Source organism: Lytechinus pictus, chromosome 9, assembly GCF_037042905.1.
Source record: "Lytechinus pictus isolate F3 Inbred chromosome 9, Lp3.0, whole genome shotgun sequence".
Taxonomy (NCBI): domain Eukaryota; kingdom Metazoa; phylum Echinodermata; class Echinoidea; order Temnopleuroida; family Toxopneustidae; genus Lytechinus; species Lytechinus pictus.
The window spans coordinates 23,081,215-23,105,729 of NC_087253.1; the positions used below are offsets into that span (position 1 = coordinate 23,081,215).

Here is a 24,515-nt window from a genome sequence, read left to right on the forward strand (position 1 = left end):
CCATTTCGCCAAATCACCAGTTGGTCCAATAGCCATTTAGTCCATACACTGTTTGGTCCATTTGGACTAGGTTTCAATTTGGCAAAATGAATGAAAACAAATTGGACATTAGACCAAATGGTTTAGAGACGATATGGTCATAGACGAACTGGCAATTAGACGTAGTGATTGGACCAAATGGATGTTTGACGGAATGGCATTTATAAACTAAATGAAGGCAGACTTAGTGATGGGTGGACGAATTGGCAATTCACCCAAATCTTGACCCCGGATCTCGACTCGTAATAAACAAGGATAGACCAGAAGGAAGCATGTCTATTCAAGATTTTTTAATACCGTTACTTGAATATCAAAAACAATACATGTACATTCATAACCCACTGCTCGGTTCATCAATGTGGTTTTCTAACCACAATTTCTACAAAATTTACATAGGATTGGGCATTTCATTTTATTTCATGTTTTTGCCACTTCTTACAGTGTTACATTTCGCAAACTCTTGAAATCTCTTGAAGGGCATGGCGGAGATCACAATACAGTAAATCAGACAACTTTGATGTCCCAACTATCATCAACTTTATGTCCAATTTATCTGCACATTCTCCACTCTCAAGGGAGTACAAACACTATTTAAAGAGAAAACATGCATGACCAACTACGAGCAGTAAATAAGTAGCAACTCACATGAAATACGAAATACATGTATGCACGAACTTATAACGGGCCCTGGGCTTTTTTGTCAGAGCCTCCGGTTGTGTAGTGAAAAGGGTCTGATGCAGCAATACTACATGTACACTCGAGAGCTGCGAAGCGGCACGAGTGGAGTGCCTTTTGGCTTTTACATCACAATTCTAATCTGCTACCAATATGGTAGAACCTATCAGGAGCCATCTTTCATAACGGCTCGACTCACATTATCAATGGGCAAAAGGGGCCACATGAACCCATCATTTTGATTGGTCAACTGTCTCTGTAGAGTGATGAATATTCATATATGGAACCCCACCACAATTAAAAGGCCCATCAACCAGCTGGCCAGTCGGTAATTTTCATTAGCATTTTTTACATTGCTGTTTAATGGTGAAAAAGCACAATTATAATAACCGTGTAGCCTTCCTTGTCCATAGGATAAGCCGGCCAAAGATCTTGTCCATAAAAGTGACTACATAATAAAAGTAGGCTTTTGTACTGAAATAATTATCTACATGTACTTTGTCAATAGAAATAATATTTTAGATTGGATGATAAAATCCTTTTAGCTAAAAGGGAGCCACCATAGGGGTGCCTTACATATGTTAAATTTAAACGGTTGATCCCTGTTCGCATACTGGGTCATACAAGTTAGGGGGAGTTGTAAGAAAATATTTGCAATCAATTGCAATAGCAATCTCAACTAATACAGAATCAATTTATAGTTTTTGATGCAAGAAGTAGACCAGGGGTGTAATGGAATTTTACAATTAATTTCAAGACTTATGACTGATCTGGGCATCGTCTTACAAAGAATTACAATTGATCCAATCAATTGCCAGTCAACATCGAAAATTACATGTTGGTTCAAAATATTTTCTAGAAATGATGTATATTCATACATTCACAGTTTTCTTGACAATTCAGTATGCTTCTCTTTGTTTTCAAAGGACGTTGAGCAAAGTTCCAAAGAAAAAATAGGACATTGATGGATTTCCATATTCTTGAGAATGATCGGATCAACCGTAACTCTTTGTAAGACGGGACCTTGGGGACTTAAAACTGACTAGTAATCGATTGTAAGTTTCATACAGCAACCCATCAGACAGACTGTAGGAGATTGCTCCAAATGTTTATAATGATATGCACAGAATGCCATGAATTCATCGTTTTGTATATCGTCACCTTAAATCTTTGAAATAATAGAAATTAACAAGGGTATGTTCGAAAAGGCAGATAAAAACCATGTCCTTACAGCTTTTTCATATGAAAAATGCAAAATGTAACAAATCATGCACAGGTAGATTTGAAGGAAAAAACATATGTTGCTGTGTAAGGTTATATCAGGCAACCAATCTCCAGAACAAAAACAGTAAACATTTTGATAAGGCATATTAATTATCAATATCTGGTCATGAACACCAAGCCAAGATTTCAACATTTCAACAGTGGCAAACAAATACTGTATTATTATACCCAACATAGGCTATCTAATGGCAGCAACAGATACTAAATTTCATATCATGATGAAAATATATTACCTTAGAGTTCATGGGGGAATTAGATACTATTCATTTGCTTATCAAGTAACAGGCGGGTGTTTCATAAAGCTGTTCGTAAGTTAACCTTTCTTATGCGCTAAATAATCACCAAAGAACATTTAACAGTGAATATCATTTACCACAATAAAGGATCACCAGTCGTTCTTCAAGCCGCTCTTACCTTACGAAATGACCACCCGGGGACCGTTTCATAAAGCTGTTCATAAGTTCAGAGCGACTTTAAGAACGACTGGTGATCCTTTCTTGTGGTAAATGGTATATGCATTGGCGATGGTTAAGCGAATAAAGAAAGGTTCACCAGTTGTTCTTAAAGTCGCTCTTGACTTACGAACAGCTTCATGAAACAGCCCCCATGTGTGGTAAATCACCCAGGAAAATAGGATGATGAAGCAACTGTTAAGTAATTATATATGGGATATGATCCTCACATCACCTCATACATGTGGTGAAGTCATCATCTCCCTTTATGGATATTTTCACATTTTAAAATTCTGATACACAAAAACCAAAGTATGTGCAAGAATGATTACAGCAAATTGGCAACTCTTTGTGACAATTTGTATGAATGATTACAGCAAATTGGCAACTCTTTGTGACAATTTGTATGAATGATTACAGCGAATTGGCGACTCCTTGTGACAAGTTGTAACCAAAAAATTGCCAATTTGCATTTACAAAATATTTTGTTGTTTTCCTTTGCTTGTGTTGCCAATTTAAAGTGTGTAATCATTAGCAAGGTGAAAGTCTTTTATACAAGAACAGAACATACCACTCTCGGAAAGGTATCCCCTTTTTCAAAACAGATTTCTTTTTCTAACCGTATTTCAGGTAATTGCTAGCATTCGAAATACAGAAGAACTGTATAATTGTCCACTGTACCTCTTCAATTGATATGAATAAGCCAGTTCGTAGATCCTTCTGCGCATGATCAAAAGATTCTGCGCATGATCAGAAGAAGGTAATTTGTACTAAAGTGACATGGTGGTTTAAAATCTAATGAGATAAGCACCAACTTTGATGTCTTGATTATTCATATATTCTTTTGAATAGTGGTTTTCATTTACATCCACAAAAAACAACAATGCGTCCACGAACGACTGGTATTTCACAGTTTGCCAAGTACATTGTGCAACATGGTATGATATGCATTCAAAGTAGGAATGCAACAAATACCTTCATAAAGTGTTGATTAGTGTGCTACTCTAGTCACCTGGTCTATTCAATTTCTTCATCCTGCTATGTAAGGCAAGCTTACGTAATATCTTGCTTTGAAATCTGCCTATCATAATGAAAGAAATGAAAGGTCATTTGACCAAAATTGTCCATGAAGTAACTACAAACTGGTCTATTAGTTGGCTATTTTCATTTTGATTTCTTATTTAGAAAAAAAAATAGACCTTTATCAGCCAAGTCATGCCTTAGCAATCCTTCAGAATCAGTTACATGAGGCGAAGACAATTTCAGAATAGTGACATCGTTTAGTCATAGTCATCAGAGATGACCTTGTAATGACCAAGACGCTAGAAGCAAAAATAATATAGTGGAGGCAGTCTACAAGGAATAGGACGATGGCAGATGCATTATTGTGAACAGATGAATGAAAGCTGGCGACATTATCCTCCTGGGAAGCTTCTCTAGTATCACAGATGTAATCAACACAACTCTCCCATTCCTTTAAAAACACAAACTAGATTGAAATGTATTCATTGTTGTCCATATGTACACATAGATAGTTCCTACGGGAGTTACCATAAATAGAAACAGAAATGTTGCATTAAGTTTACACATATGTAACAGTATTCTTGTAATTATGACTAAATGGGCACACATTTGCTCTGCATGCCTCAATCTCTCTCTCTATAACACACTATTTCAAATATACATCTTTGCTACAAAAAAATAAAGCAAGGCTGTAACTGGGTCCATAACACAATGATTTGCGATCAATAGCAATTTCAAAAGATTGATTGGTTGATGCAGCATGATTTGCCTCTTCCATTTTGCGATTAATCACAAACATTAATGCTTCAGTGCCCCCAGTTTCCATTGGATAATGACATTGTTAGATTTTCATAGTTGGGACTGATTCGATCAATCGCAACTACTGATAAGATGGGATCGTACTCTGTCAGTATAGTCAAAATGAGATGAATGCATACACCTATAAACCTCATTGAAAGGCAAAATACTAAATGGCCACATTTTACATTTGTTACGATGCATCACGGTTTGGCTTTCCTTTTTAGTCTTTCCCTCCAGTCTCCTTGGATTTGCTCGAAGTTGGCATTGTACTTCGCTTTGCCCCTGGAAAAAAAAGAAGAAAGTTGAATACGGTGAAAGTCATATGTCGGGATATTTTTTTCATTACATCTATCATTAGCATTGCTTGAAAACACAAGTTGGATAACTAAATCCAAACAAGTGGAACGCCTCTGGCAGTCTCGCCTGCATTACGCGATTTAATATAGCAGCAGTGCTAACTTTGAAAACTACTATAAAATAATCATTCACAAAAACACCATTCATATAATGACGTAATACCACGTTCATTGACCATAAATGACATTTGAACGGTGACTTAAGACTTTTCAACTACACCCATGTCCACATTTCATTCACTCTATCTATAAACTTTCAAAGTTATGATGGCAATTCAACAATTACCCCAACATGGCCTAAGTTTATTGACCTTAACTGACCTTTGACCTTGGTTTTGTGACCTGAAACTCACAGGGGATGTTCAGTGATACTTGATTACTCTTATATCCCAAGTTTTATGAACTAGATCTATAAACTTTCAAAATTAGGATGGTAATTCAACAAATACCACCAACATGGCCAAAGTTCATTGACCTTTAATGCCCTTTGACCATAATCATGTGACCTGAAACTCGTACAGGATGTTCAGTGATACTTGATTACTCTTATGTCCAAGTTTTATGAACTAGATCCATAAACTTTCAGAGTTAGGATGGTAATTTAACAAATACCCCCAACACGGCCAAAGTTCATTGACCTTAAATGACCATTGACCATGGTCATGTGACCTGAAACTCGAGCAGGATGTTCACTAATACTTGATTAACCTTATGCCTAAGTTTCATGAACTAGGTCCATATACTTTCTAAGTTATGATGTCATTTAAAAAACTTAACCTTCGGTTAAGATTTTGAAAATAATTCTCCCAACATGGTCTAAGTTCATTGACCCTAAATGACCTTTGACCTTGGTCATGTGACCTGAGACTCAGGCAGGATGTTCAGTAATACTTGATTAATCTTATGTCCAAGTTTCATGAACTAGGTCCATATACTTTCTAAGTTATGATGTCATTTCAAAAACTTAACCTTAGGTTAAGATTTGATGTTGACGCCTCCGCCATCGGAAAAGCGGCGCCTATAGTCTCGCTCTGCTATGCAGGCGAGACAACAAAAATGGGATTTAGTTGGGATTCTAAGATAATGACAATAATAACTGGGCCCCGTCTTACAAAGAGTTACGATTGATCCGTTCAATCTTAAGTATATGGAAATCCATCGATGTCATTTTTCTTTAGGAAAGATGCTCAATGTCCTTATGAAAACAAAGAGAAGCATACTGAATTGTCAGAAAAACAGTAAATGAATGAATATACATAATTTCTAGAAAATATTTTGAACAAACATGTACTTTTAGATGTTGACGTTGCTGGCTTTCCATAGTTGCTATTGATTGGATCAATCGCAACTCTTTGTAAGACAGGGCCCTGATGTACCACTTGATACAATGGGGTGATGACTCTGAGCATTAATATCATTATAATCAAAATATTTGATTCTCCCTTTTGCATCAGACAAAGTATACAAAACTCCGCTCCCTGGGGAGCATTCCAGCAATAACCAGTGACTTGGCACTCAAATTTCTTGGCCATGAAGAGTCACATTTTACCAGGTACCCATACTTTCACGGACACACTGAGGCATATGAAGGCACCCCTCAGGGATATGTATATGGACCATTATTGCTTAATTCTAATTCATGAACTTACATGAATAGTTGCTCCTTTTTCCATTCCTCAATCATATTCCAATATTCCCCTCCTTGAAAAAAATATGTGCATTCCCCAAGGATATGTACGTGGACCATTATTGCTTGATTCTAATTCACGAACTTACATGACTAATTGCTCCTTTTTCCATTCCTGAATCATCTTCTGGTTGCGGATTCCGATATCCTCCTCTTCGCTTTCCTCGCTCTCCTCCATCTCTTTCTCCTGCTCTTCCTTGATCTTGCTCCACTTGGAGACGAGGGAGTGTGGGAGCTTGCTCTTGACCAACTTACCCTAAGAGGGGATTGAGAAAGTGGAGGAATGCCATTACAATTATATAAGTGCATGGGACTACACACAATTATTTGATCCAATCAGTGCAGCAATTTTTAATATATTTATTTAATCTAAGTTGTTATTAATTCATTTTTATTCATTATCATTATTGTTATCATTTACTACTATTACTACGACTACTACTATTATCATCATTGCCATTATCGTTTTTTTCTCTCTTTTATGAGGAGCGCATATATATATATATATATCATGAATTTGGGGAATATGAAGAGTAACCTTTCTCAAATTTATTGAAATCAACTCTAAAAAAATGAACCTGACCTTTAAGCGTAAAGTAATCTTTGAACATAATAGCAAATACTTGAAAATCCTTATAAACAATCTTGATGGAGTATGACGACCTTATCAATTACTTTTAATGAACACTTTGTCACCAGCTTACCTCTTTCCCTTTCTTCTTTTTCTTTTTGGTTCTAGCAGGAGGTGCCGCTGGTTGCTGTGGTACAGGCGGCGCTGGGGCTTGGGTGGCAGGTGCAGACAATACCGGTGCTGCAGCTATTGTGGAGGCACCCTTGGTCACTGCAGGCGCCGAGTAGAGGACCTGAGGTTTCCCTATCACCGCTGTTGACGAGTCCCTGGAGGACGTCTGGGGTGGGGGAGGGGGTTGCGTCATGGTGGCCACGCCCGGGAACGAGGAGAGGAACGGGGGTGGGGTTAGAGGTCGGATGGTGTCCCCCTCCTCTGGAGGAGGTGCTGGTGGAGGGGTGGATGGTGGTGGGCTTGGGGGTAATGGAGGCAGGGCTGGTTCCTCTCCTGGTGGTGGCGGTGGTGGTGGGCCGTCTGGTAGAGGAGGGGGTGGGAGGGGTGACTCTGCTTCCTCTTGGGGCATAGGGGGTTGGGGAGGGGTCGGTGATGGGGGTAAGGCAGGGGGTAGCTGAATCTCGGCTGGTTTCGGGATGGGAGGCTCTTCATCTGATCAAGAGGAAAGCACAAGCGAATACAAAATAAAGAGGAAAAGACGATTTCATAATAGAAATTAAAAAGACTGTCTGCACCAAACTCTCTGGATGTTTTGAATTCATGAGCCTACTGTATATTTTGATCGATGTACATAACAGTGGATTCATTAATACAGTAACCTTTGTAACAGGCATCAATATAGTTCTGTGGCAAAAGAGTGCATTCATTAGTGGACGCTGTCGCAATATACACACAAAATTAAGTGTAATCAATGTAAAGAATCTGCATTTATAAACCATGGTTTGAAACCAGATTTAAACACACCTTTGTGAATTCTGTCCAGAGAATTCACACTTTCCAAAGGTGGAGAAACATTTACCGCTGAACGCTTTTCTACCACCATATTGAAATAAATAAAACAAATAATCACTTTCATTTATGACTTATTCCCTTACCAGAAGTGTTCCCCTCATTCATAGACTCCTCTCTGCTGTTCCCAATGTTCCAATGAATTCATACTTTTCAACGGGGTAGAAATGTATACCACTCTACGCTTTTCTACCACCATACTGAAAAAATAAAACAAATAATCAATTTTCATCTTTTGACTTGTTCCCTTACCAGAAGTGTTCCCCTCATCCATGGACTCCTCTCCGCTGTTCCCGTTGTCGTTGGCGGACCCCCGGTCAGCGGCGTTGCTGAAGGCGCTTCTCGTCTCCTCCCTCGTGACCGTTGACTCCGCCCCCTTTGCATCTTCTGCAGCAGCCTCTACGGGATAATCCCACTGTGACTCGTTCGTTGATATGTTGGTGTAGTAGTACTGCTTGTGCGTCCTGATGGTCAACAGAGGGCAGCAGATAGGAGGCACATGGTGGGAAAGGATGGAGAAAAGGGGAAGAGAAGGAAAGAGAGAGAAATCCAGAGAATGAGAACCTAGACATTGGATGATTCTAAGAAGCATGTTTTTGGTGACTTCACATCACCAATCAGAAATAAACTGAAAAACAAAATTGGTGAATACAAGTAATAAGTTCAGTAAATATCACATTTTAAAGACAAACATAACAATTTTGGCAAATCAAGAATTGTTTAAAGAAGTAAATTGCCAGTAAATTTGATTGCATGATATGAGAATCCACTGCCAATCTTGTTCTGTAAAGGAGAACAATTAATTGGCTGTCGTATAAAACGGTGGTCCTCATGTCTTTTTTTTTTCTGAGTCAGTTAAACCAATGTCATCGTAAATATTCATAGGGCCATTTGAGAAATTGAAAATTAAATAAAAACAAATGTGCAAGAGCATATGATTTTTTTTCCAAAATTCATATTCACTGACTCATGAATGACCATGCTCATTGACTCATAAATATTCATGTTCATTAGCTCATAAACAATCATGGTCATTGACCTCTGACAAATCATCTTCGTTGACACATGAATATTCATATTCTCAGGACCAAATTCCTTCATGAATAATAATTCAGGAAAGAACAATCATTCATTCTGGTTCTGAACCATATTCAAACAACATATATATGAAACAAAAATATAGATGAATGCTCCATTTTCTGAAGACAATAGAATTAATCAAAACTGCCATTGATAAAAATACAACCAGTTTTGCTTAGAACTTGCAAAAGATACTCATAACTGTACCACCAACAGAATTCACCATGCAGTATACACATATCCAAACAGGCAATCAAAAGCAAGATTTCCATGGAACTTTGGAAGATACCATTAATGGCAGAGTTACTCTAATTGTTAATTCCATGATATGCGGCCCTGATGAAAGTAAATTATCATCAAGAAGAATGGTTTCTACATTTACTGCAGGCCTGGTTCACAGATTCAATTTTTACTTGAAATGAGGAAAATAATGTTTGCTTAATATAAACTGTAAAATGAAGTGTAATAAAAATAAACAGCGCGAATACTTTGTTTCTACAAATCAAGAAGCATTCTTATCAAAATGAAAAATGTAAATTTTGCCAAAGTACAATTTTCATTTTTATTTAATTTCGAAAAATGAAGCATTCATCACTTACGGTAACAAGAACATCATCCAATATTACAATAAATGAATAGAAAAATGATAGAAAAGATTTGTTTTTGACTGACCGCACCGCAACATCTTCTTGTTGTCTGGTAGAGTTCCTAATCCTCCTCGATGGTCAATCCTGGATGACGTCTGAAGTGTCGACTCCTGCTTACACCATCTTGGTGAGTTTTTTAAAACAATTTCTTTTTTCTTCTTTCATTTTTTTTTTTTGGGGGGGGTTGGCAATCTTATGCTTGCAGGGGGAGAGATGGTTTGTGTGTTGTAGCAAAGAAAGGAACTGGGAGGGACAAGGAGGTGAAAACAGGAGCAAAGTTGGTCGGGTTGGGACCAACTGGGAATACCCAAACGTTGACAATTTTAAGGGACAAAATCTTGTTCATGAAAAGGAATGGGGTTCTTCTTTTGAATAAGAGGTCAAAATTGAAATATTTAACAGAACACACAAAGAAATGCTTCTGTTTCTTTAAAATCTTTTCCACTTCTTCCCATATAAATTACATGAAATGATTGTTTTTTTTGTATTGCAACATAAAAGAGTATCCGATTTGGAATCTGAATAGAAGTATTGAAATTAGCTTCTTGTATCGTTGCTTCCACTTGGAAAGTGAAATTTTAAATTCTATAAAATTTGGACAAAAACAGCTTGTGAAAAATAAAACTGCATCAAAACCAGAATATGTAAATTTTTGTGATGACTACTGCTTCTTATAAATCTGGGAATAGTTATCATAGCCTTTGGAAAATCTGTAATTACCCTATTAGTTGTCATTTGTTGTCTGACATAAATTTGCAAAGGGAAAGGTTGGGGAAGGGTCGATGGGAGACAGGATTGATGAATCAGTGAGGGATGATGGGTAAGTGATAAGATGATCATGGATGAAATCATAGGGATGGGGGCGGAGAGAGAAAAACACATTGCATCTGCACATAGTTATGAGTTATGAGAGTGAAGGCATCATTGTTAACAGAGTCGTTAATGGTGCTCCACCCGGACTCCTTCCTCACGGGCGGAGCACACTGCTAAGGTAATCACCAAAGCATTTCCTCTCTCTCTGGACAGAGTCCACTGTTCCTCCAACAAATACACAATCCCCCTTTTCAATTCATTCATCCAGTCGCCAACAACGGGGGCGCTGTTGAAAGTGAGAAGCCTTTTTGACCGTACCTGTCCCAGGAGCAGAGCCAGCCCTTGGGGGCGGCGTCCGTCTCGTAGCGCTGGAGCTCCCAGTCTGATGTCTCCAGGCGTTGCAGGAGCTGCTTGCTTTCCAGGAGCCCCTCCCTCCAATCCTGGATCCGAGTCTGAAAAAAGAAGAGAAAAGTAATGATGACATTTCAAAAACGATTTTTTTTTTTCTTTCATAGAAAGATTTCATTCAAAATCAAACACGAAAGCAATTCAAATAACAGAAAAAAACATGAAGTGAACATGTTTACAACAACTGTACATGCGGACTATTATCTAATGATAAAACAAAATTATGTTTTTTACTCAGAACCCTTTCAATTTCACAATAGCATTTCAATACGTTCTTAAGAGTTAAAACACAACCGATCACCCTTACAACGTGTCGGGAAAAAAAAGAAATTTAGCGTAAAGAATATAACCGTTTACAGTAGAGTATTGAGCGTCAGGGCAACCAAACAAAAATAAATTCTTATTCAAATACATGTCATTGTTCAAAAAGAGGTTTGGAAGTTTTGAATAAATTGTTGAGTTACAGGGCAGTCCCAAAACAGATGTGAAAAACTTTCAACAGAGGAATTTCAAAAATTTGCCCTTGGTTAAAATTTCAATGTTGGCAACGCTTATATTTCGCTTCTGCTATGCAGGCGAGACAAAAAGGAGATATATTTGCGGTCTCTCTTTCACCTGAAGCATAAGCAGTTACTGTCCTACAAAAGAAAATTCAATTTCAACTGTTTTTATTAAGAAAAAAAACTACAATACAAAGGGGGTGGACTAAAGGAAGCAAGCTCTCATTTCGATTCTCGGTCAATGATAAACTTGCAAGTGTAAGCCCACATTGACTCTCACTCTTAATCTCATCGCCTCTAGTTTCTCAAAATGATGATCAAGCCAATTTTTCAATATTATTGATGAAATGCCACAGCTTGGTCAGCTCACAGTGGCCCAATCACTTTTCCAAGTGCAAAAGGAGACTATCAATGACCCTTGACAGGCAAGTTCATTGTAATATCTCAGGGCTCGACATTAGCAGTGGTCCGGTGGCCCAGGGCAAATAAAAATGAGAGTCGGGCCACCAAAATTCTGTAAAAACCCACACTTCGTGGCCCGGTTGGGCTACCAAAGTTTTGATAAATTGTAATATTTTCCTTTGTTTTAGGGCCACCAAATTTGCTTTGCGGGCCACCAATGATATGAAATTGATGATTTTGGTGGACCGATCGGGCCACCAAGAAAAAAGTTAGTGTGGAGCCTTGCACACCCATGGGTCTACACCCTCGCTTCTATACGTACCTCCATTTCAATGAGCATGACTTGGAACTTGTTAAGGCCTTTGGTGGAGATCCCAAGAAACTCCAGTTTGTTCATCATGGTAGATACCATCTCAACAATCTCCTCCTGCAAGATACAAAAATAGTATTAGCATTAAGGGATGTTAGTAAATTCAAGAGAGCAGTCTTATGGGGCATTGCAAGAAACCTGCGATCAATTGCAAGTCTATTTTCTCTCCCGAAATCACGCATGTGCGGTGCAATTAATTGCAAATTTGCGATTGATAGCTAATCTGCTCCATGAAACGAGGAGTGTAATCTGATTTGCTATAGCAAAAAGTGATCAATCAATTGTAAAATTGCAACAGAATATTTGCCATTGATTGCAAATATTTTCTTGCAACACCCCTTTAGAAATATCCGAGGGGTAACTTACAGTGCCCCCCCATATCTTTCCTTGACTACACACCAATCTGGCAACCTGATCAAGAACATTTCAGTATTTTAAAGCTAAATGAACGTAGTTGCAGTAAAACACTGATTTAGTGAGAAAGTCTGTAAAACCAAGGTTAAGTATTACTATATCATCGTGGATCTAGATCTGGTACAGTTACATAAACTGAACTTTGTGAAATCATAAAATCTAAGCTGAAAAACGATCACACTGAAGATCGCCAACACAGATAGGCACACGTGGGACAGTGTATATTATTATTGCTGGAATACAGACCCGACGGAAGTGCCCAAATCCGCGCATATTTGCTTATTTCTCATCAATTACACAATTTCTTCCAGAAACGTTTGGCACATATTTTTTATTCATACAAACAGACGCTTGGGTGGTCATTATGTTGGATTCTGTAAAAAGTCATTTTGAGATTGTTACCACAACTGGCATTTATCTTTCAAAGCTGAAAATCATAATATTGGTGAGGAAATCAGTATTTTTTAAAAATACCATAGTACAACACATAAAACTAAAACTTTTGAAATCAGTATTTGGAATGAATTCATAAGGAAAATCCCTACACGACTTGGCAGGTCTGTATACAGCATACCGATGTTCTCGACTTACTTTCTTTTCTTTCTCTTCCCTTTTCTTCTGTTTTTCCTTGGCCTTATCCCTTTCCTCTGGGGTGATTTCATCCTGAAGGTCACATTGAATACCAGTCTCCTGAGTTCCTCCAGAGCTCTTCTGCTTTCCTGCAAGGTTCTCTAATCGCTTCTTCTTGAACCTTGATAGATCGACGCTTCCGCTCTCATCTGAACAGGAAATGAATAATGATAATTGCATTTTAAATATTGTCATTACAACTGTCAATGAGTTTTCTCTTGTGACCTTTCCCATATTTCATTAGGATAATAATAATAATAATATGCAACATTTATATAGCGCTTAATACAAATGTTTCTAAGTGCTGCATACTATTACCCTGGCTTTAGCACGGCTACCCTGATTGGGTGCATCGAGCATTCAAGGAATTCCTTCCTACCGGGTACCCATTTACTACACCTGGTTCGAGAGTGGCAAATGGAGATAAACGCCTTGCCAAAGGACGCTAGTACTTTGGTGGGATAAGCACTAACACTTTCGAATTAAGATATGGCATTAGCTTTCCTGACATAGCATTCGGTGGTATTCTAATTCCAAGAAAGAAAGACATGGCACAGACTAGGTTCCGTAACACAAAGCTTTGCAATGATCGTAGAACATTTTTCTACGATTGATTCCATTGACTACAACGTACAATCAATCGTTAAAATCAAGCGTACAATTAATCGCTAACCTTTGTGTTATGTAACCCTGGTGACTGAAATAGTACATCAGTGATCAAATTTGGAAATAGTTTGTTGTATTGTCTGATTTTGACATAATGTGTACTATTTGGGTAACTATCAAATACCAATGAATATTTTCAAAGGAATATACACGTATAAATAATCATCAAATCACAATTATGCTTACATCTCAGTGAATTTAAAACCACCTCGATGGTTTATATCAGATGATCTTTTACTGTTCATGCGCAGGATGCAATCATGAACTGGGTCACGTCCTACAAAGTCTTACGATCGATCCAATGAACCACAACTGTGGAAGGCCAGCAACGTCAAAATCGAAATGTCATATTTGTGCAAAATATTTTCTAGATATGTCTATTCATACATTCATAGTTTTCTTATAAGGTTCAGTGTGCTTCGCTTTGTTCGCAAAGGACTTTGTGCAAATTTTCTGAACAAAAATCATGACATGGATGGATTTCCATACAGTTGGGGTCGATCAGATCAATTGTAACTCTTTGTAAGACAGGGCCCAGGTCTCTCACCATAAATGCTAGCCATCTCTGCTGCATCTGTTTTCCGTTTCTTGCTTTTCTCAGACTTTGAAGGCTCTGGTGATTTCTTGTCTTCTGCCTCTTCTAACTCTTTTAACTCAGCCTACACAAGAGAGAGAGAGTGGGATAGAAGGAAAGATTAAGAGGGGGAGAAAAAATAGAGGGAGAGAGAAAAGGAGAGAGGAGAGAAAAGGGGAAAGAAATGAGAGAAAAAGGGGGAAAAAAGGAGAGAAAAGGGAAAGAAAGGAGAGGGAAAGTGAAAAAAAAGTGACAGACGAAGAAATAAAGAGAGATTTTTAATAAAATATATGTATTTGTAATATTTGTTACTTATTGCAGTACTCTCAAAAGAAGCAGCTCTCTAATGCAATATTTTGGTTTCAGTCATATCATGTGCCAATTGAGGTAGCAAGGTGCAAGACTGTTAAAGTGGAAAAATTGATTTCATGCGTATCGATTGATCAATAAGGTGCAGGTACATAGGCAGGGGCACAGTACAAACATAGGGCACACGGGCCATGTCTTACAAAGAAGTGTGGTTGATTTAATTAATCTCAAATAAGAAAAGACAGCAGCGTGTGTGTAAATTAGTTTTTTCAGATGTGTAACAATCAGATATGATTATCTATGTCTGGGATCGACCTTTACATGTAACATCACCATCCAAAAGATAAGACCAGGGCTCGAATCTCGAATCCAATTTGTAACTTCCCCACATAGCTTGGATTACAGGCGCACACCCACAGCGACATAATTATTTGTTTATAAAGGCATGCCCAAATCCCTCTCTGAAAACTTGAAAGAAACGGATCAGAATTTGAAACGGAATAGTGACAATACAAGAGTATTTATTGTGTTTAACAAAATGTTTTGGAAGGAGCATATAAACTTTAGATTAAGGTCTCATAAGGTCTCATTCCTGCCCCTTGTAAACAAGTATGATTGTGCTGCTGGACAAAAACAATGACAACGCACAGATCAAGTATTTTGCCATATTAAAGCGACCTTCCATTGACAAATCAAGGGGAAATCAAGGCCAATCTCAGAACATAGAAGGGATTGAAGTCTTTCACTCGGCTGCATGCCTGGGGGTGTTATGCAATAGATGCAAGCATGTCTGGGAGGTCTAATATAGGAGAGCAATAGTTAGTAGACTAACCAACCAGAAGTAAACTGTGTTTTCACTTTGAAACATGCAACTTCACAGAGGATATTTATTTTGGTTTTGCAACCAAGAGACCTGCTAAGAGTCTAGGAATTGGGATTGTTGGAAACTAGAATTGTGACAACCCAAAGTAAATGACAATCACGAGTTCGATCAAATTCGTGCCGTCTGAACTCTTATCGCATTAGTCCGACAGGCTCTCATGACAGAAGGATTATATTATGCAAGTCAATAGGCCTTTTGCAAATTTCGTACTGATACACTTTCCCCATGATTTGTCAATGGCAGGCCGCTTTAAGAGAATAGAATGTCGGTCTCACTGGCTTTCCATAGCCAAGATCGGTTGCAGGGGACTAACCATACCTTTTTCTTTTCTAGCGCCATCTCAAGCTGCGTATCAATGTCGTCCATCTCATCAGCAAACATATCAACAGCATAGAGTTCATCTTTCTCCTCCTTCTCCTCCTTGATCTCCTTCTCTGGCTCCGGATGAAGATCATATCTTCCATCATCCTCCTCATCATCCTCCTCATCCTCTTCCTCTTCGTGGTCGATCTCTTCCTTGACCCTCTCAATCCGTTCCTCGACATGATCATCTGATTTGCTAGATTTTGCGTCCACGGTCGCAGGGAGTAAGGTCTCCCCTTTTGTAAATTTCGATTCATAGTTAAGTTTGCGTTTCCTCGGGATGGGAGCAAACTCCTCCTCCTCGTCGACATCGTTCTTCTCTTTTAAATCGTCTTTCTTAAGCTCATCCGGGACCGGATCAAGCTGGTATTTCACCCGCGCTGATCCATACACAGGAAGTTTTTCGATATCGTCCTTGGTGACTTCGCCGACGGCATCGGCCATCTTTGCGAGAAGATCCTCCGTTGGGACACCGTTGGGGATCTCTGCACCATCAATGTCGCCGTTTTGAACGTCCATTGCGTTTGATTCAACAGCAGATGCCGCTGGGAGATTGTCCTGATTGTCCTCTGCAGCACTCTTGTCCGGTGCTGTAGGGAGGGCAGTGGTAGCTGAGGCAAGCTGCTCCTGCTGGAGTTTGAATGCCTGAGGCATCTCCCACGTCACTTCATTCGTGTACATGTTCCAGTAATAGACGCAGTTGGTATTCTCATCCAGCAACTCTTGCCATTCCCCAACAGCTGAAAATGAAAAGAAAACATGTTAAAATCAATGCTTGGCTTTTGCTTAGATGTGAATCAAATTACTTAAACTGGGGGGTGTTTGACAAAGATTTAAGCATGACTTAGAGTCGCACTTAAATGCTGACGCGTATATGACAACCCGCAATCTTATTGATCAAACTCAGTAGTGCGTGTCATCTCAGCATGATCTGACCAATGCTGTCATGCCTTTTTTAACGCACGCAACTCGGCATTTAAGTGTGACTCTAAGTCTTACTTAAATCTTTGTGAAACACCCCCCTGGTTTTGTCCCAACGGACAACTTTACAGCAATCATCCTTAGCCCCCCCCCCCCCCTCAACCCAATCTACTTGCCTGATCTGGTGCATCCTCCATCCTCAGCCCAACCCACCTAATCCAATTCTACAGTTGATTCTTATCATCTTTGGTCATCCCAGCAGTGACCATACCAATTCACATTAATTTTTTTCTTCATTTTGTATCTGATTTTGAAAAAATAAAATTCAGGGTTACTCTCAATTTATATTTCTTTTTATTCAAATCAACTTTCTGGGCCCCATTGCATAAAAGTTGCTACTATAGTAACCCTGCCATCAAATGGTAGCTTTCCTAAAATCTTGTTTCTGATTGGCTGATGAGCACTGTTACCATGGTAGTTACGGTAAGATGGCAAAGTTACTATTTAATAGTATTTTTTATGCAACAGGGCCCTGTTGGGGTTCAGTCTGTTGACAATAAAAACAAGTATTTTGACAATAAAAACAAATAAACTTGACTTTATAAGCCAGTTCACGGTTAGCTCATGATCAACTTTTCTCAAATGACCTTTGTGATTTTTCATTAGGATAAGCACTATCGTTCTTAAATGTAGATGTTGCGTAAGCTTTACGGTAGAGTATTCAAATTCTAAGAACAAAAGGCATTGTATAGACCAGGTGACTAGAATAGTACATCAGGGATAAAGTTTGGAAATCTGTTTTATTGTCTGCCTTTGGCACATTTGACTATTGTTTAGGCTACTGTCAAATACCAGTGATTATGAAGGCTCTATTTATTACTCTTCAGCTTGGATGTGATAAATATTTTGAAAGGAATACATGAATAATCATCAAATCACAAATGCCTATGTCAGTGAATTTGAAAGCCATCTTCATGGTTGTCTCCAATGACCTTTTTCTGTTGTGCGCAGTTTACGACCGTGAACAGGCTTATTGGTCTGGCATGCTTGATGGTGGCTGGGCAAAATAGCAAATTTGGCCTACAATAAGTTACCTGTCAGTTCAGGGTTGGGTACCCCTGCCTCCGTCTCTGTCGCACCTGCTGACAGGGCTTGTGGATCTGTTGGGTCGGGTTCACTTCCTGATATTGGTCTGCCATCGATGGATTCGTCTTCCATCGGTTTGCCATCCTCCGTCTCCCCAGCTGGGCTGTTGGAAGCGGTGTCCATAGCGTCAATTTCCTAGAATCAGAATACATATTGTTTAAATGCAACTGATAGCATGCATCTTCAATGTATAAACATCTACATGCAGGTGCACACTATGAAAATTGACAAATTATTGTGTTTTTTTTACTAATATTCTTACTGGCATAATTATATAACTAACACCAGATTTTTATTATGTATTTTTATCATTATGAATAATAAAAACAATAACAATAATAATGAAAATAGAAACAAATTACCAAGAAATTCCAGAAATGGGAGCAGGATTCAATTTCCTATTCAATACTACAGAGGATTTTCACATAAAAAGGAACATGCAGGTTAAAATGGCAAATTTTCTTTTCTTCAAAGTATGAACATTTCTTTAATATTAGGAACACTTTGCAGGTATATGTATGCAAAATGATGACGGATGCAGAAAATAGAGACATTTCAGAGCTTCTTTTACATTATTACAGACAAATATTTAACAAGAATTTGTTAAAATGGCTCTCCCTCTTTCACTAAAAATCATAACTTTCCTTCTTAAATAAGGGCACTCGGCAGGTATGCAATAATGAAGTTACTCACTGCTAAAAAGTCTGCCAGCTTGGCATCCATTGCAGTTTTAGGTTTTGCCGGGGCCTCGGCTGGCTTGGGGTCACTGTATGTTGGGGGCGTGTAATCCTGTTCTTCATCGCTGTCCCCATAGTTGGCCATTAAACCACTGAGGGCGTTGACATTAGTGCTACTGCTTGGAGCATAACCTAAAAGGAAGAAAAAGAGAAGGGTGTTCAAGGGTAGTTTGGGCATGATGTAAAGATGGTTTTGATAAAAGTAGAAAAACAAACGATATATATATAATATATATATGATATATATTCAATAAGATGCCATTTTCTCAAAAATTGAAAATATAGTCGCTTTCCTACTACTTTTGATACATCGTGAGACAACTGGTTATTTCTTCTTCTCAATCCTTCACCACAATGAACCTCTTCCACATCAAATTGAAAATAGTTTTACCGTTGTATTCAGTATGTCATGAGATATATTATTTGATACCAACTTCTGAGAGAAAAACACTTTCAGTCATCACAAGCCAGAAAAAAAAAATGTGGAATTAGGCATTTATATAGCGCCATCTACCAGTTTCTAAAAAACATATATACCCTGGTATATATATTCTGAGGTGCACTATTATTATCCCCAACTAGTCAGCTACGAACTTCTAGTGCTTAGTGCATTCAAGATATTACTCCTACAATGTACATGTACAACGTACCAATGCCCCTTGCCTGGGTAGAGTGCAGAACAATGTGGAAAAACGGCGGAGGAAATTTTTTTTTTTTTTTTTAGACCCTTGGGGCTATCTTTTTTCTACACACTGGGTCGATTTTGGAATTATGGGGGTATTTCTTTAATTTTTAGGGCTACTTTTTGGGGAAACAAGCAATTATGCAGGAGAAGCAAATCATCATTCTGCCATAGTTAAAATATTTATTATCTGTAATCTTCAATATTGTTTGTGACAGATCTTAGGGCTACTCAAGAAAGAATGGTTGCACAATTGCATGCATTTTGGGGGACTTTTAGGGACGGTTTAGGCCGTCATGAGGGAGAAATCACCCGTCACTCTCATGTATTACCTATGCTGGTGGATAACATTCTTACTGAAGAAAAACGTGCCATGGCTCAGGGGCCACGGAACGGTTTTCAAAGTGGGGAGGGCTGACCATGCACAAAATCACAATCATATGGTCTTCTTTACGTTTTTGGAAAACCCCCCCCCCCCCCCAGCTTCCGTGGCCCCTGTGGCTTAAACTTGAACGAAACAAGGAAAGATGAAAATCAGACCCAATAAACCACAACTCAGACTATTCTAACCTTTCTTGGTGCTGACAGCTGGGCCATCAATCTGAAGAACTGTTCGTCTTTTGCCCGGGCCTGGCATGGACCGGTCCTTCTTCTTCCCCATGGTGAAGGGGATTGGGATCACAGCTTCCTGCTAGTTGCTATCAGTATCTCTTGGGTGTCTCAGCAAGCTTATGTAGGTAAAGATCATTCTGCTGTTGCATGTAAATCTAAGAGAAAGAAACAGATCTCCATGAATTAAGGGAAGATCATGATGTGGGGAAGGTGAAAACAATTTTGTATTTTCAAATTGTTTGCATGATATTTAGGAAATTTTTTGTTGAAAACAGAAATGTTCAAGCATATAAAGCAAAGGAAAAAATTACAGAGGCTTGGAGCAACTTAGTCCCTGAAATGCTCAATTGAGCCCTGGAAAATGAAAAACGGAGTCCTGGAAATCCCCATTCATCTTAATGTTACATGTACATGTATGTAGCTTATCCAATGTTGCAGATTAAGACAGTAAGTTGTGAAAAGTAGCCCCTGAAAATGAAAAAAAAGCTTTTACCTTGCAAAAGAGAGATTGCTCTTAAAATGATATCCCCAAAACCTGACTAAAATGATCAGACCAGTATTTGTGTGTACATACATGTATAGTTCCATGCTTGCTTTTGTTTATGCACTGAATGTGACTAAAACATGTGTACAAATACAATCCAAAAATATACATGTACCAAAATGTCGAAAAATTCATAATTTATACATCTCACATTTACCTCAAGACAGGTATTTATAAACAGTGCAGATATTGAAAAAAGATCAGGGCGAGTTATAAATAACCAACCCCTGGGTACATATAGCTTGTCTGAGTAAGAGTAATGTATAGACGCTCCCATCTTGAATGCACAAATATAACATGCAGGTGTGCATACATGTATGGTAGCAACATGTACCATGCAAATATATTCAACTGGGGAAACCCCCTGGCTTATTCTGCCAACTATGTGCATGAACTACATGTATATACTAGTATATATGCAAATACCTGCAATCACATCACTGCAAAAGATCACTGAAAGACCAAGAATGAGAAAATTCTGGTAGGCAGTTTGTTCTGATAGACAAGCAGTGCTTTGCTGGGCAAGTGATACAAAAGAACAGTAGAGGCATACATGTACAATTGTACATTATATTATATGATACAAGTAGAAGTATATTTCATATTGATAATTCTACAACAACGATATCCACAATCATTAGGGACAGTGATTTTCCGCGATCGCGGAAAACGGACGGAATTCACGGAAAGGGCCTTTTGAAACGGAAAGTGGCATTTCAAACGGAAAATCACGGAAAACATATTTTCCCTCAAAATACACAGAATAGCAACAGAAATTACTCCAAAATCACAACAAAATGAGAATATTAAATTGCCCCAAAAACCCAGAAAACACAATCTCACTTCGCTACTATCATGACAATTCACACATCGTGACTGCACTTGACATCAGCACACTCGATTGTATACCCCGCACCGTACCCGTACCCGGCCGGCCGGGTGTTGGGCTTCACATGCACACATATCGTTCAACTCCTTACACGGTCGTGTGTTGCTGCCCTCTACGTTTGAAGATGTAACAGCACGATATCGTGGTCTTAAAATCCAAGATGGCGGATTGGCAGTAGCCGTTGACTGATGATAACGATGTCCAAAAAACCCCAAAATTATCGATGAAATATCATTTCACCGTGAAATAATGCTAATAATATGAAAGGTGAGGATGTATGCATGCAAAATGGGTGTGTAAAAATATTTTATGCACCCGCATAGATCCGATTAGAACGGATTTTATTGTGTTGTTGGTACAGTAGCAGATACAAATTTTGACCAGTGCGAGTGTGCGTGTTGTGATTTTTCTATTCAATGTGTAAACTGAATTGTCACTTTTCCGTGTGTACAAAGTCTATGGGGAAACGGAATTTCCGTTTTCTGACATGCTGAAACGGAATTTGAGATTTTCTGAAACGGAAAAGGCAATTTTTTGAAACGGAAAATCACTGTCCCTAAATCATGCAGACTGAATTATACCACAATCACGAAGCATAATTCCACCGTACAAATATTACAAAACATAATTTGGACAGGGGGCCAAGTATTAAAGTTAAGAACGACTAGGGATCCTTTCTTGTTAAAATGATATTCACCATTAAATGTTCATTGGTGATTATTAAGCACATACAATGTAAGAAAGGTTCACCAGTCTTAAGTCGCTCTTAACTAATACCTACATGTAAGTCACATTGGCTCTACGGCGGCCGTAAGGCGAGTTGAAAACAGCTGTTTGACATTTTTTGTATTAATTAGCTACATGTATGTACATGTATCTAGGTGTTTTGAATAAAAATAAATAAAACTGCTGTTTTTGACTCTCCTTACGGGGCAGAGCAAATGTGACTGAGGTATTTCAAAAAGCTTTAGGAAAGAAACACCCACCAGGGTTTGGGAATAAGAAGTAAACATGAAACAAATTGGCAGATGTTTTCATGCAATTTTTAGTTAAAAGGATTATGTTGAAAAAATAAGGTGGGTTTTGTTATTAACTCATCTTTTTTAAATGCAATGCTAAATTGATTTAAAATGTTTACAGAATTTCACACAAAAAAATTATTTCACTGCAACCTCAGAAGAAATTCTAGATGCTTTTTAAACATCAAATGATGCCATTCACTTGTTCATCAGCTAAACATCTACATGTACAGCTACATGTAACTTTGTACAACATGTACGCGAGTATAAAGTTTATATAGTACATGTTTTGAGGAAAAAAAATCACTCCTCAAAATTAAAAACTCAAAATTCGAGCACAACCCTGGAAATAATACAAGCTTTGAAACATCAAATAATGCGATTTCTCTAGCCAAATGTCTAAAGCTACATGTATAACAAAGTCAACAGCTACTGTACATGCACAAAACACATAACATTAAAATATTTTAAAGAAAAACAAATAAATATATAAAATAATCAAAAAAACAAATTTTATCACATCTGTGGAAGCAGTTTGAAAACTTTGTTAAACATCAATGCAATTGACATGTACACCAGCTATTAAAACAACTATAGCTACAGTATAAATAAAGCAAACTGCTGTATGTTACTGTATGTAAGCTTAGAAAAGGCCAATTCTCCCCTTACCATGTATAAAAAAATCGAGAGAAATATCATTAAAATGACAAACGCACTGCTCCAGAAAATACAAGTATCGGAAGACGTGTTCACATCTGATTTAGAAGCCATTTGATTTGCGTCCTTGAAGAATTTGTACCACAATTATTCTTTTCATGATTGTAGTTCTGATAGTTGGAGTTGACCATCTCTGCTTCCGCACTAGTAAAAAGATAATAGAAATTACACAATGTGTAAATTTGTTTTCTGAAAAGAAAATTGTGTCCCAAAAGCCACGGTGGTAGCAAATTTTCAATTTTCTCATCAGGATCCCAACTCATCCCAGTTCCTGAAATGAACTTGGGGTTCTTTGTTTTCTTTCCTGTTTTGACTAAGTACTGCATCCCCCACCCTAGACCAAAAGCTTCGGTCTCTGTTATGTTGGTTGTTCAGCTGAACTCCGTTGGCTTCACTCACCAAATACAGAGACCGAAGTTCTAGCGCGATCTGTACAGGGGACTCAATGGCCATATGTTTATGTACTTAAGATTGGATAAAACGGGGAAGTGAATTTGCGCGACAGCCGAGGTAAGTCACTGTTTTTGTTCCTTTTAACTTGATTTTTCTCCGTTTTTTGGCAATTGATGCCAAGAGGGAATATTAATTTGCATTTTGGTCGCGTGAATTTTCAAAATTTTTACTCATTAAAGACAAAAATTGAAGAGCCCCGACGGGGGGATTTTGCATTGCAAGTCCCCTAATGGTGGCTGCACGCTAGCGAGCCGTCTGTGTATGAGGAGAAATTAAAAAAAAAAAAAAATGTTAAAAAACTCCTCGAAACAGACGGCTGCCAGCTGTCTACCCCCACCCCCCTTCTTTAAAAAAAAAAATAATGAATTCTCGTGCGGTTTTCAAACTGACAGAAATGTGACCTTAAATGAAAATGTTCAATTACATGTAACATGGTACTCTGTCTTCAAGAGGACTCCAAGCTAAAATGTTTTTAAAAATTAGAATAAAATTAAATGAGCAGAACAACAGTCACTGTTTCATCAAAATCTGATTTTAAAAAATGTATTGAAAAAGAAACAATGTGGAAGAGGGCCTAACAAAACTACATGTATAGGTCTTGACTCTATGGTAGCTACATTCATGAAAAATAAAAAACACCTCCAAATCTTCTCGCACTCACATCACTCTACAGATAAATAACTCAGTAATCTCTTATGATAAGTGAAACAATTTGTAAAAATTTAAAATGATCAAAATATTTGAATAAAATCAGCTTTATTGTGGCAAAAATAGCATGGAGAATATCACCAGCGATATCAAGCGATATCCCAATATTATGATCGTTTA

The 24,515-nt window shown here is 38.1% G+C and overlaps 1 protein-coding gene across 3 annotated transcripts; it reads right to left on the reverse strand.

Moving 5' to 3' along the window:
- Positions 1-314: 314 nt before the first annotated feature.
- Positions 315-23,380, reverse strand: LOC129268116 (formin-binding protein 4-like). Of its 3 annotated transcripts, none has more exons than XM_064104944.1 (14): positions 23,187-23,380; positions 21,036-21,121; positions 20,024-20,220; positions 18,728-18,903; positions 17,983-18,169; positions 15,923-16,707; positions 14,386-14,497; positions 13,134-13,321; positions 12,081-12,185; positions 10,767-10,900; positions 8,161-8,372; positions 7,022-7,551; positions 6,407-6,573; positions 315-4,556 (listed from the first exon to the last, which is right to left on the reverse strand). In XM_064104944.1, the coding sequence occupies exons 3-14, from the start codon at positions 20,112-20,114 to the stop codon at positions 4,475-4,477; spliced, it is 2,769 nt and encodes a 922-aa protein (XP_063961014.1). In that variant the 5' UTR covers positions 20,115-20,220; positions 21,036-21,121; positions 23,187-23,380; the 3' UTR covers positions 315-4,474. The 3 variants fall into 3 exon arrangements, with proteins under 3 accessions (XP_063961014.1, XP_063961015.1, XP_054761675.2); XM_064104945.1 differs by having other exon boundaries at positions 21,036-21,126; XM_054905700.2 differs by lacking the exon at positions 21,036-21,121.
- Positions 23,381-24,515: the final 1,135 nt, after the last annotated feature.